Source organism: Diceros bicornis, chromosome 3 (assembly GCF_020826845.1).
Source record: "Diceros bicornis minor isolate mBicDic1 chromosome 3, mDicBic1.mat.cur, whole genome shotgun sequence".
NCBI lineage: Eukaryota > Metazoa > Chordata > Mammalia > Perissodactyla > Rhinocerotidae > Diceros > Diceros bicornis.
Genome location: NC_080742.1, coordinates 90,852,472 through 90,866,004, shown reverse-complemented (window position 1 = coordinate 90,866,004; position 13,533 = coordinate 90,852,472). Strand labels below are relative to the sequence as shown.

Here is a 13,533-nt window from a genome sequence, read left to right as displayed (position 1 = left end):
TCATTCTCTTATATAATAACAGGGCCCTTCTGGAGGGAATCTGGATCCATAACTGTGATTCTCAAAGTGTTGATTCTAGACACTATAGGAGTCTCCAGATTGTAGTAGATCAGAGCTGAGTTACTTCTTCTGCTGATACAAGGACAAAGCTCCCCAGGGCCGTGCTCAGAACCCCAGCCACCAGCTACTTTGCTGTGGCCCTAGAACCCATCTCGAACCCTGAGAACCTAAAGCCACTTTCTATTCTTAGCAGTCTCTGCAGTGACAGCTTCTGGCCACTGCGGAGCCAGGGCTGAGTGGAAAGCAAAAAATGCCTGCTCCATCCAGCTTCTCTGCTCTCTCCCTCCACCAATGAAAGCCCAGGCCACTGTTTCCAGCCAGAAGGCATGTGAGTTGGATGATGCTTTTCAATACTGTCGTATTTGATTCTGTGGCTCTGTTCTGGTTTTCTCAGCACTGATGTATTATTGCATTTGTCCTTTGTTTGGCTGGCTCATTTGATTCTCACAGACTTTACCAAGATCCAATTTTTAAAATTTTTTTATTAGATTCTGTGGCACTGCTGATTTTCTAAACACAAATTCCTAATGTTGAAAGACAGCATTTCCTAGAAGTTGGTTGAAAGCATAGTGGCTCATATACTCAATAAATATTCTTAACAAATGAGTTAATTAATTTACTAATTATTTTATGAGCAGGAAATACTCTTTGAGATTACATTTCTATGAAGAAAAACTGATGGCGTTAGAGGGTGGTCAACATGTTGGAAAGGAGATAACCCAGCACAGTCTTAGCTAAGAAAGGAGAATTCACTCCCTCTGAGAAGATTCAGTGGATTTCAGTCACTTAGTACTCAGTAGTAACATGTGAATATCATTAGTTTCCAAATGCTCTCATTACATCAGTTTGTTAATTATTTATTTAAATAACTGAATAAATGCTCGCCAATTACTATATACGTAGCACATTATTGAGAAGGGAGGCATAACTGCAGCAGTAATTTAGTTACAGCTGCAAATTTAATTAACCAACTAGTAACCTCGTTCTTCTCCTTCATATCTCTTAGCACAACTATTCTTAATTAATTTTTTGTACTTATTAACGTGTCCCTGATTATATTATAAGAACCAAGGAAGCAGGACTTTTTCTTCTGTCTTCCTGGTTCACAGACAGGTGTCTGATGTCCAGCACAGTCTATGCACAGAGCAAGGGCTTAACAGATATTGGTTTAAAGGATTGAAGTGTCGTCTGGAGTGATAACAACATGAGAGGATTCCTTTCTAGGCAGTGAACTAGACTGGACCCAAGAAGAAATGTGAAGAAACTGAATCCAGACTTTAGGAACAAGACTGAGGAACCTGGGGCACCCCTCTAGGTCTCAAGTGCCTGATTAGAATACTCTACCCACTGCTCCCCGCACTGAAGAGTGGTTCCTTTCCTCCTGAGGCTCTACTGTCCTTCCTTCCTTTCCATTTTCTACCTTCCTTCCTTAGTTTTTCTTTCTCTTTTACTTTCTTTTTTTTGAATACCATTTTTCCTCCCTTTTCTCCACCATTTTTTTCCCTATCTTTTCTTCTGCATTGATAGCTTATCTCCTCTGTAACTAACTGTGCTGGATCCTAGACATAGAAGGATGATCAGAACAAGGACTTTATCCTTGAGAATTTCACAGTCTAGTGTGAACATCCAAATGTCCCTTTCTCCAGTATCTTCATTACATTGTCCCTGAGCACCTTGGTTAAGGAACCTGAGTGGAGGTGTCCCAATTCCAGCCTCAGTCCTAGTCCAGGGCTTAATCTTAGCCTCCTAAGGTAAGAACATCACTTCTCCCTCCCTGACTTTGCTCCTCCCCCATCAGCCTGACCCACCTCCTCCATGACGGACAACCTGACCTGGGTGAGTGAGTTTGTCCTAATGGGGCTCTCCAGTGACAGGCAGATCCAGGCTGGACTCTTTGTCCTGTTTGGGGCCATCTATCTGCTGACCCTGGTTGGCAACGGGCTCATCATTCTCCTGATCGTGCTGGATGCACGACTGCACCTGCCCATGTACTTCTTCCTCTGCAACCTGGCCGTGGTGGACATTGGCTGTACCTCCAGTGGGATCCCCCAGATGCTGGTGCACTTCCTCCTGGAGAAGAAGACCATCTCCTTCACCCGATGTGCAACACAGCTCTTCTTCTCACTGGCCCTGGGGGGCACTGAGTTCCTGGTGCTGGCAGCAATGGCCTATGACCGCTACTTGGCCATCTGTGACCCCCTGCAGTATGTGGCAGTGATAGGCCAAGGGCGCTGTGCAGCACTGTCATCCGTCTCTTGGCTTGTGGGTCTGGCTAATTCTGCTGTGGAGACGGCGGTCACCATGCGCTTCCCCACCTGTGGGCACCACGTGCTGAACCATGTGTCCTGTGAGACATTGGCACTGGTCAGATTGGCCTGTGTTGACATCACCCTCAACCAGGTGGTCATAATGGCCTCCAGCATGGTGGTGCTGCTGGTGCCCTGCTGCCTGGTCTCCCTGTCCTACACCCACATTGTGGCCACCATCCTGCGGATCCGCTCCACCGGGGGACGCCACAAAGCCTTTGAGACCTGTGCCTCCCACCTCACTGTGGTCTCCATGTCTTATGGGATGGCCTTGGTTACCTACCTGCAGCCCAGCTCCACAGCCTCAGCGGAGCAGGACAAGTTGGTGGTGCTGTTTTATGCTGTGGTGACTCCCATGCTGAATCCACTCATCTACAGTCTGCGGAACAAGGAGATGAAGGCTGCTCTGAGTCGAGTTCTGATGAGGAGTTCTGAAGCAAAGCTTTAGTAGTGACTGTGTCACAAGAGGGCCTCATTCTGAAGACAGTGGGCACTGGAGCATGGCCTCTTGCATAATGTCTGTATGTGCATGTCAGTGTGTGCCTGTGCATGTGTGTGTGCATTCATGTGTAAGGGAGCAGGAGGAAGGACCACATATCTGTACTACTATCTTTTGAGGCAATAGAGTGATAAGATTTCATCTCTAGACTCTATTTTTCGTCCCTGCCTTATTCTAAAAAAGGTGAATTACAACTTAGAGATATATACACTCTACAGGCCATCAAATGGAAAAACAAACAGATACCTGCATATATGAATTAGAAAGAAAGATTGAACCATGAGTCAGGAAAGTGTACAAAACTTATGCCAAGAAAGTCTATTTCTTTGCTAAAATCTACAACTATATGTCTAAGCTTTTCTGCAATCAGTGAGAAAAGAGGGGAAGGGAAGTTGTAAGTTACAGAATTTGCTGTGCCCATGGGATCAGACAGGCCTTAGGCCAGAGGTGCAAAGGTCACCCATGTGACTCACACATGGTCCAGCCCAGCTCTATAGGGTGGGGAATTCACCAGGGACTTGGAGCCAAAGTCAGAGTAATGATGCCTGCAGCCCTGATGAGCAGGACCGGACTATGTGTGAGTCAGGTGGACATCACTCTGCATGTTTCCCTCTCAGACTTGCAGTGGTGGCAAATGACTGGCCAAAAAGTCAAACGTTTGGGATCTCAAAACATATCTTTTCACACAATCAAGTTTAAGAATATCCTCTTGTGAAAGCCGAGGAACGTACTCAGAATTCACACTTGACTAGAAGATCATGTCACACAAGATCAGAGGTGAGCTGAACTATTCAACAAGGAAAGAATCAGTTTCCCGCTGGTGATAATTTCTCTCCTCTTGTAACAGATAGTTAGTGATTGAGCTCTAAACATCCTAAAATAGAAATAGAGGAGTGATAATTTTATCCAGAAAAATGTTTAAAACAACTTTTCAAAATCAGAATGTAGTTTCTCTTATCTAAGTATTACAGATCTCTGGTTTGTCTTACCCACAAAAAAACATAAAGTGACAACAGACCAACTCATAATCAATCTGTGGAGAAAATGCCAAAAGGATGAGGAGGAGGAAATGGAGTATCTTTATAATTCCTAGTAAATTTTTTTTTAATTGAGGTAAAAATCACATAACACTTGATTCAAGATTTTAACGATTTTAAAGTGTACAATTCAGTGGCATTTGTATATTCACACTGTTGTGCAACCTCAAGGCTATCTAGTTCCAAACATCCTCATCACGCCAAAAGAACAGCTCCCACCTGTTAAGCAGTCACCTCCCATTCCTCCCTCCTTGCAGGCCCTGACAACTACTACTCTACTTTCTGTCTTGATGGATTTGTCTGTTATGGACATTATATAAATGCAATAGTACAATATGTGACCTTTTGTGTCTGGCTTCTTTCCCTTAGCATATTTTTGAGGTCTATCCACGTTGTAGCACATAGAAGTACTGCATTTCATTTTTACGGCTGGATAATATTCCATTATATGGAAATAATCACTTTTTGTTTCCATTCATCAGGCAGTGGAAATTTGTGTTGTTTCTAGCTTTTCACTATTGTGAATAGTGCTATGAACATTCATGTACAAGTTCTTGTTTGAAAACCTGTTTTCAATTATTTTGGGTATATATTCTTGAGTAGAATTGCTGGATCATATGGTAATTCTATGTGTAAGTTTCTGAGGATCTGCCAAACTGTTCTCTACCACAGCTGAACCATTTTACATTCCCACCAGCAATGAATGAGGGTTCCAATTTCTCCACTTCCTCTCAACACTTATGTTCTGTGTCTTTATTATAGCTATCCCAATAGGTATAAAGTGGTACACTACTGTGGTTTTAATTTGCATGTCCCTAATGACAAATGATGTTGAGCATCTTTCCATGTGCTTGTTGGCCATTTGTAGATCTTCTCTGCAGAGACATCCAGGAAAACATTTTTTCCACTTTTTGTTGAAGACCCACCTACCCTCCCCTCCCTGGAACATCAGCTTCCCTCACTCCCGCCCTCAGCCCCTGCCCACCTCCTTCTCCCCATGGCACCATCAGCAGCCTCCATCTGCCTTCTTCCCCTCCCTGCTCCTTTCCCCCACCACTCCCACTCCCATCTGAGGAGCTCAGACCCATCCCCCAGCCAAAACTCCTTAACTCTCATTTTTAGATCCTTCTCTAACTGTTTATTTCTCTTACAAGTCAAAAAATTATGTTTTCTTTCTCTATTCCCTCTCAAAGTTTTCTCCCCTAACTAGTGCCTCCATGTGGAGGTGTTTGCCTGCCCTTTGCCCAGTGTCTGCATTTGGTATAGCAGAGAAACCTCAGGAGTTCTTCCTCCATAGTTCCCGAAGGAGAACAAATTGCAAGCACGTGTAATTTAATACATTTTCCTTTATCCTCATCACGTACCCATGGAACATCTAGCATTGAGCAATGTAATATTCTAGTACACCTTCTAACATAGCCTGGCTACAAAAGGATCACCAAAATCATTGAATGAGCAAACTTTGTGTATGAGATTTTTTTTGATAAAACCAGTAAAAAGTTGGAGAGTGTCAACCAAAAGCAATGATGTTGGTTCTATACTAGTTGAGGTATAATTCTTCTTCATTAAATTATGATGTCGTTGGGACAACAATCTACTGACACCTTCTAATCATAATAATTAAAACATATCTTCTGTATATAAAATAATTCTTTTATTCTCCATGGCAGGAGTGCATACATCTCATTTCTCCAGAGAAGACATCAATTCATTAAGTTACAGTTTAGAAAAAGGGAAGGGAGTCCAAAATATTTTCCTACCCATTGGTTGAATTTTAGAATTTAGAAATATTTTTTGGCCCTATCTCTTTAAAGAGACATTCCACGTTTTGTTTTGTTTTGTTTTTGTGTGTGTGTGTGTGAGGAAGATTAGCCTGGAGCTAACATCCATTGCCAATCCTCCTCTTTTTGCTGAGCAAGACTGGCCCTGGGCTAACATCCTTGCCCATGTTCTTCTACTTTATATGGGACACTGCCACAGCATGGCTTGACAAGCAGTGCCTCGGTCTGCGACCGGGATCTGAACTTGCAAAACCCTGGCCACCAAAGCAGAGCGTGTGAAGTTAACCACTATGCTGCCAGGCCAGCCCCATACACATTCCATCTTTTTAAAGGACAGTTACTAATCAGGAGGAAACATCTGTTTAGTTCCTCAAGAGACCCTTCTGAGTGGAGTCTTTCTTGAGGTGGTATCACAGAGTGGAATCTGTGAAACCATCAATAAGAAGGTTCTACACTGAGCTCCTGGATGAAAGAATAAATTTAAAAAAAAAAAAAAAATCTCCTCAATATGATGCTCCTTCATTCAGTCAGTCCACCAACTCCATATGCCCACCCCTGTTAGAAACTAGAAAGCAGAACCATAAAAAAAAAAAACAACGACCCTCTACCCTTCAAGTCGTTAGTTTGTTAGAAGTCATAAAAGGGAAGTGGTTGAGCTGGGCTTAGTGGAGGGGTTTTTCCAACTCGACCTCCACTGCCGAGAAACTAGAGAGTCCAGGTGTGTGGGCTCCAAACTCCCAATAAAGTATGGGGTGGATGGTTCCCTTTTAAGATAAAAAGGATAGGGGTCAGCTGATTTGGTGAACTGGACCTGTGGTCTGCCAGCCTGTCCAAGCTACTTTTATCCTGTTTCCCTGAGTAACTTAGTGGCCGTCCAAAGCCTCCACCTACCCCCAGGAGTAACATCCCAAACACTACATCTTTGCTGGATTCCCTCTCCACCCATAAACAAACCTGCCCTACATATCATTCTATCAGATCCTGCTCCCCACTAGTGGCCATGATACCCTCCCGTGCTCCCCATGGTTAATAGTGTGATGTAGCAGGAAGAACATGGGATTGTGGTCCTCGGACTCTAGATCCTATTCCAGCACTGCTCCCAACTGGCGGATTGACCTCATGCAAATCACTTCTGCTCTCTGAGCCTCAGTTTCCTCATTTGTAAAATGACGAGGTTGAAATGAAGATCCTGAAAGTTCCTTCCAGCTTTCATTCTTTTCAGTGATTCTCATTTTGAATTTTTATTCTCTTCAATGGTGAGAATTTCAGTTGCTATTCTCCACACTCAGAAGCCACATTTGGGGACGAAAGCTTGGTTACTTACTGCACTGACAGAAGAAATAGGCTCTGTGGAAAGCCAGGGGCTCCCATGTCAGGGGCAGGGCTCAGAAACTCAGTTGCTGGGTATTTCCCCACAGCCAGTTTCTGTTCCTATGTTTTCTCCAGTGACACCTTCTGGCCACAGAAGGACTAAAAAGAGGAAGAGAGTAGGTTCCACCTAGTTAGGAGACAGAGGATAGGATCCAGCTGCTCTGCCTTCTTTACCCCCATCCAACAACAAGCCCTTGCTTCAAATCTCGTTAGAAAGACTTGAGTTAATTGTTTTCATTTCCATCTCTTCGGATCCTATGGTCCATCTCGCATATCCTTAACATAAATCCTTGTCATTTAGAGAATGCTCTGAAATTTATGAAGAACTTTCTCACACATCACCTCATTTGATACCCACTAGTTCTTCCCTGGGTCTAAGATATTCTAAAACCTTGTTTTTGGACCAGACCTCAGAAAGCTAAGGCTAAGGGGAGACCCAGCACACCAAAAGCAAGATATCCTGGAGGACTTTTTCACTGATTCACAGTGGGATTTGAGGCAAATCATTTAAACCCTCTTGGCCTCAACTTTTTTAAACAAATGAGACATTTAGCCCAAAAGATCTTTCTTCCTCAAAGACTGTTCTAGGTTTATCTCAAAACATATTTCTCTCTCCAAAACTGTGTCTTGAGTCTTCAAAAATAAGGTTGAAATTCCTCTCTAAAGCAATGATTCTCAAATCAGCTTCACATTTTAATTACCTAGAAAACATTAAAAGTTACTAATATATTAATGTCCAGATTTCTCCCACCCAAGATTCTGATTTAATTTCCCTGGGGTTTGTGGGTCTGGCTAATTCAACAGTGGAGACAGTGCTCACCCTGTGCCTGCTCACCTGTGGGCACCACATGCTGTACCATGTAGCCCATGTGCATGTCACAGACACCACGTTGTCATGGTGGGCTCCAGCATAGCAGTGTAGCTGGTGCCCTGAGCTGAATGCTGGGTGGGAACTCAGTTGCAGAAACAGAAAAATACACAAGAACTCAGAAGCAGAAAGAGGAGGCCTTGCCCTAAGCACAATGAAGCTTGTACCAAGAGATAAAGTATTTATGCAACTGTGCACATGTGTGTGTGTATTTTGGAAAGATGTACTCTTTGTTTTTGAAGACATAGATAAATAAATGAGGAGTTAAGCTCTGGAATCTTCTAGTAGCACTGGCTTTTTCCCAAAAACATTCAAAAGCAGTTTCCACCAATCAGGAATGTTAAAATGTTTGTTGACTGACTGAACATCAGCATAATTCCCCTAATCCCTTTCATCCTTGTCCTTACTGACAACTTCACCATCTTCAGTCTGTCAGTCAAATCCTACATTTAATGAATACCTCCTCTGTGCCCAGCCCTGACTCCCTTCATCACCACAGTTACCATCGCAACTCCCTCCTCCTAAGTGCTGAGAGCATCACAGGGCCTGGGACACTACGTGGGTCTCGGAGAATATCAGTCAGTAAACAGATTCCTGTGAAGCTGCACTGTGTGCAGTGCACTGTGCCAGGTGCTGCAGGAGACACACCAAGTCTAATACGGGGTCCTTCCCCACAACCTGGGGATTATTTGAGAAGATAAGGGGTAAATACCAATAAAGAAATTGCAACATAATCCAACCATGCAAAAAATACAATAAGGCCATATATGGTTAATTGTCAAACATGAGATAGAGATTAAAAGCCCTGTGGAGTTCATGAAATTCTCCCATGAAGGGAAGAACTCCAGGTGGTATGAAAGGAATTAAAGGGAAAGAAAGAATTAAATTGGGCTTCTGAAAATGGTAGAATTTGGACAGGTGAGGGAAGAGAGAGAGACAGATTCATTCTTGGTGAGGGGAAATGACATAAGCCAGGCACAAAGGTAGAAAAAAGTAAAGTCTATTTGGGCAAGAGTGAGCAAACCAGTTTTTTTTTTTTTTTTTTTTTACAGGGAAAGATTCACCCTGAGCTAACATCTGTTGCTAATCTTCCTCTTTTTTCCTTTTTTTTTCCTCCTCAAAGCCCCACTGCACGGTCATATATCCTAGTTGTAAGCCCTTCCATGTGAGCCACCACCACAGCATGGCAACTGACAGATAGGGGTTGTGGTTCCATGACTGGGAAATGAACTCTGGCAGCCAAAGCAATAAAAGTGCTGAACTTTAACCACTAGGCCATCAGGGCTGGCTGGCAAACCAGTTTTGATAGTGGCTTAACACAAGTTTGACATAAGGGAAGCCATATTGTAGAAAAGAAACCATATTGTAACTTTGAATGATCTCTGATTCACTAACCTAACCTAACCGGATATGCGCCCTCCAGGAGATATACATGCTCTGTAGATTTTGTGGCCCATCCCAGCTGTGATAAGTTGATAACTTTGTTCTTTTGAGTTCCTTAGGAGTTTGATGATCCCCGAGCAGAAAGTCTATGCTGATAGCCATCATCAATGGCAACTCCATGATCTGGAGTGGTGACTCTGGTTGTTCCTTATAGTTAAACTGGGGATCAAATGTTTTTCTAAACTGTCTGTGTCAGTGATTCAACAACTCCCTCTCCAGAGTCACAGAGGCAAAACACGAGTGACTCTGTTTCATTCAATGGTCCCCCTATGCCGACCTCATTCAGCAGGAAGCAGCCAGATAGGCAACTATGGCCCTGTTCCCGTCACCAGCATATGATTATGTGGGGTTATAACTGACAGTGTGGAGTTGGTGCCACTCATGTAAACAGTAATCTTTACTATACATATTAAAGATTTTGTTCTTATTATCTTTAAACTAAATCAGGGTATAGGGCATTGCTCCAGTCTCTGATGCGTAACCAGTAAAACTAAAGATTATCAGGAACTAAGACCGGATGTCTGCCCCACCTGAAGACCAGATGTCTTCCCCGTCTGAAGACCAGATGCCCACCCTACCATGAGACCAAATATCTGCCTGACCTAGAGACCAGATGCCTCCCCAACCCAGAGACCAGCCTCCTATATAACTGGCCTGTAGTCTTTGTTCTGTAAGATGGTTCTTTTGGACATTAGTCAGCCATCTTCCCCCTTGCTGGCAAGTTGTAATAAAACCCTTTCTCTCCTACCACATTGCCTCTAGACTATTGGCACATCTTGCAGCCAGCAGACAATCCCCCTCTTTGAGTGGTAACAGTTTGGTTAGAGCAAGGATTTCATTCTGAGGCATTATGAGGAGGAGGTAAGGCTGGAAAGAGGGGGTGTTCATAGTAGGGCTTTGAAAACAAGGCCAAGGAATTTGCATTAGAGGCAATGGCCAGATAGCAGAGCTTTTGATGCGGAGAATGGCTCATCAAATATAGTATTCTAGAAGCTGCACCAATTCTTCTTCTGCACCAAGCCTGTTAGATAACTGTCACAAAAGTAAATAACACAACTTTTTTCTTCTTTTAGTTTCTCTATTTCATGCTTCCCTAGAGGGAGTAAATGAATCAACTATTTATAATTCCACTTCCTCTGATTAGGGGAGACTTCACAGACCAGGTAGAGTTTAAGGTAGGGTTCAAAGACCAAAAGAGTTGGGAAGCTGGAGGATGTAGACCAGATGTTTTCTAGAACATTGGATTATGTTAGAAGTAGAAATGAATGAGCAGATCTGGAAGTTCAGAATTGAACAAAGGGTGTAACTGTGGATAGAGTGCCTTCTGTTTCCCTTTTTTTTTTTTTTGTATTTTAATGAGAAGATAACCAGACCATCTGAGGAACACCTTTAAACTGAGCAAGATAAACAGAACTTACTTGGTGTTGTCTATAATGTCACCTCTGACAGTACCCCTGTTTTCTGATCTCGTGCCCCATCTCAAGGGACAACTCCCTAGTTAGATGGGCCCCATCCTGATCAGGGAGCATTTGGAGTTTGTTTTTCTAATATTGACTCACAAAACCAGTCTGAGTCTCACCAAAGGCACTAGCCTGGGAAAGCCTTTAAATCTTTTTTTTATGGAGAATAAATCAATGTTTGAAGCTCAGGGGAGCAAATGTGAGGATCCAAAGCAGGAACTAAACTAGGAGAATATTCTAGACTCACTCAGAGACAAGGGAGGGAGCAAATGGGTGTGAGGGAATGTTGCTCTGCAGCCATTCTGAACACACCTAGGAATTCACATGGTAAATGCTCCCTGAGGGCAAGACCTCCCTGCCTTCCCAGGAGGCCACAAATCCAATCTCTTTCCAGAACAAAATCCTCCTCATGCAGCGTTCTTTTCTTCACACAACCACACGACCAGGAATACCACTAGGGTCAGGGGAGCTTAGCCTGGAGCTGATTGACAGGTTTCAGGGTCTATGAGCACCCTGGAAATGGTGTTAAAATGGTATCTCATCCAGTTTTATCACATCCTGAGGGAGTCCCTCTGCAATGCGCCCTCCCCGGAACTCTCTGCCATGTCCTCCTGTTACACACCTTCATAGGCATCTGTGCTTTCCCTCAGAGCACTTTTCCCAATTTGTAAAGATGTGCTCATTTGTATGACTAGACACTTTATTCCCAATTCCCCACAAGACTGTCAACTCCATGGGGAAGAAACTGTCTGTGATGCTCACCACTTCATCCCCAGCACAGTGCACTGTCTACATGGAAGCACTCAAAGAATAATTGTTAAATGAATAAATTCTCAAGCAACCTGGGCCCCTCTAAGAGGTTAAGACACCCTGATTTATATATTGGTTTATATTAATGTGTTTTTAAATTTTACAAAATGTCTTCATAAAACCTTTCATAGAAAGCTGTGATACTTGCCATGGTTGCTAAGATAGGGATTTTAGATAAGCTTTCATGACAGCAGACAACTGGACTTACCACTAGGAAATGCTGCCCAAAGAGGGCAGAGGAACATCTAACACATGGTCAAGAGTCCATCAGTCTAACTGATTTCTCACTGATCTAATCTGATTTCCAACACATTTTCTCAGTCCTTTCATTTCTTCCCTCAATATAACAGTTCATATAGCAACCTTACAAAACATAACAGAGAAATGAAGTTTAAAGATCATAGCTAGGTAATATCTAATAACCCTCTTCATATCCCTAGTATAATTTCCTCTTTTCGCCTTTATATCTTCAAAGAAAAAAAAAAGAAACTTTTTGCTCTTCTCTTGCCTCCCTCAGCTGATGTCAAAATGCTACTTAAGTGAATTACTTTGTTGGAGTCATGCCATCTAGGTTGCACCTGTCTAGTGAACTCCAGGTACTTCAGCATCTGAATCACTTTTCAGTGATTTGTTATCCACTGCAAGTGGACTTTCTTTATCTCAGTGACACATAGCATATTTGCTCTATGTTGCAACTGGAAAAAATTGGGAAAAACAAGGGTCAGAGAAAGAAAAAGAAAAACTGGTCTTTCCTAGTGGCTAGAAAAGTCCTTGTTATAATCTGGTTTCTCTACTCTCTTTATACTGATGCAGATATGGGAAAGAACTTCAAAAAATAGCATCGTTGATGTGTTACCGTAATTACTTTTAAGTTATGATGAGTACTCTTGGTGTCAGGCGTCTACATTACCTGTCTCAATATTTGCAGTTACTCAGAGGTAGTCACACTTACCCAATTTAATGTACCAGGAAACTAAGGCATAAGGGCTTAGTGTACCTAGAAATACACACTACAAGAATGTAGAAGATCTCTATTTTAAAAAATTAAAACACTACTAAAAGTAATAAAAGAAAATCATGAAAAGACGGATAGGCACACCATATCCTTGAATAGGAAGACTCAATATCATGGATATATACATCTCCTCGTGTTAAATTACATGGTTAACAGGATTCAACTTCATAAAAAAAAGAATAGGAGGGGATTTTTGTTTGGAACCAAGGAAGATTATTCTAAAAACAATACCAAGAAAGTTCTGAAAAAGAAGATTCATGAAAAAGGTCTATTATACTGGTTATTCAAACATCATAAACCTAACATAGTGAAAATGCAGTGGTAGTGGCCAATGCTCACACCAAGGTAGTCAAACAGAATAGAAAGTTTGGAAATGAACATATGTATACAGGAATTCAGTAATGATAAAAAGTAGCATTTTAAATCAGGGGAGAAAAATAATTATTCAATAAATAATGTTAAGGCAACAAGCTAATCATGTGGAAATGAATAAAATTTACCCATACATGACATTTTATATCAGAATAAATTTCATAAGCTTCAAATATTCCAATGTAGAAATGAAAGCATAAAAGTACCAGGAGACAACAAATAGGAGGGTGTATTTTTGTTTTCCTGTTTTGGGGTTTTTTTTTTTTTTTTGGTGAGGAAGCCTGGCACTGAGCTAACATCTGCTGCCAATTTTCTTCTTTTTTTTTTTTTGGCTGAGGAAGATTGGCTCTGAGCTAACATCCTTGCCTATCTTCCTCTATTTTGTATGTGGGGTGCTGCCACAGCATGGCTTGATGAGCAGTGCATCAGCCCACACCTGGGATTTGAACCTGCAAACCCTGGGCCTCCAAAGTGGAGCACAACTTAACTACTATGCCACCGGGCTGGCCTG

The 13,533-nt window shown here is 42.3% G+C and overlaps 1 protein-coding gene across 1 annotated transcript; it reads left to right on the top strand.

The window, feature by feature from the left end:
- Positions 1-1,875: 1,875 nt before the first annotated feature.
- Positions 1,876-2,814, top strand: LOC131422465 (olfactory receptor 2F1-like). Its single transcript, XM_058569747.1, has one exon. It carries the CDS (start codon positions 1,876-1,878, stop codon positions 2,812-2,814), a length of 939 nt encoding a protein of 312 aa, XP_058425730.1.
- Positions 2,815-13,533: the final 10,719 nt, after the last annotated feature.

Excerpts from the sequence above, each read along its gene's own strand:
- LOC131422465 (XM_058569747.1), top strand. The coding sequence starts at position 1,876 with ATGACGGACAACCTGACCTGGGTGAGTGAGTTTGTCCTAATGGGGCTC.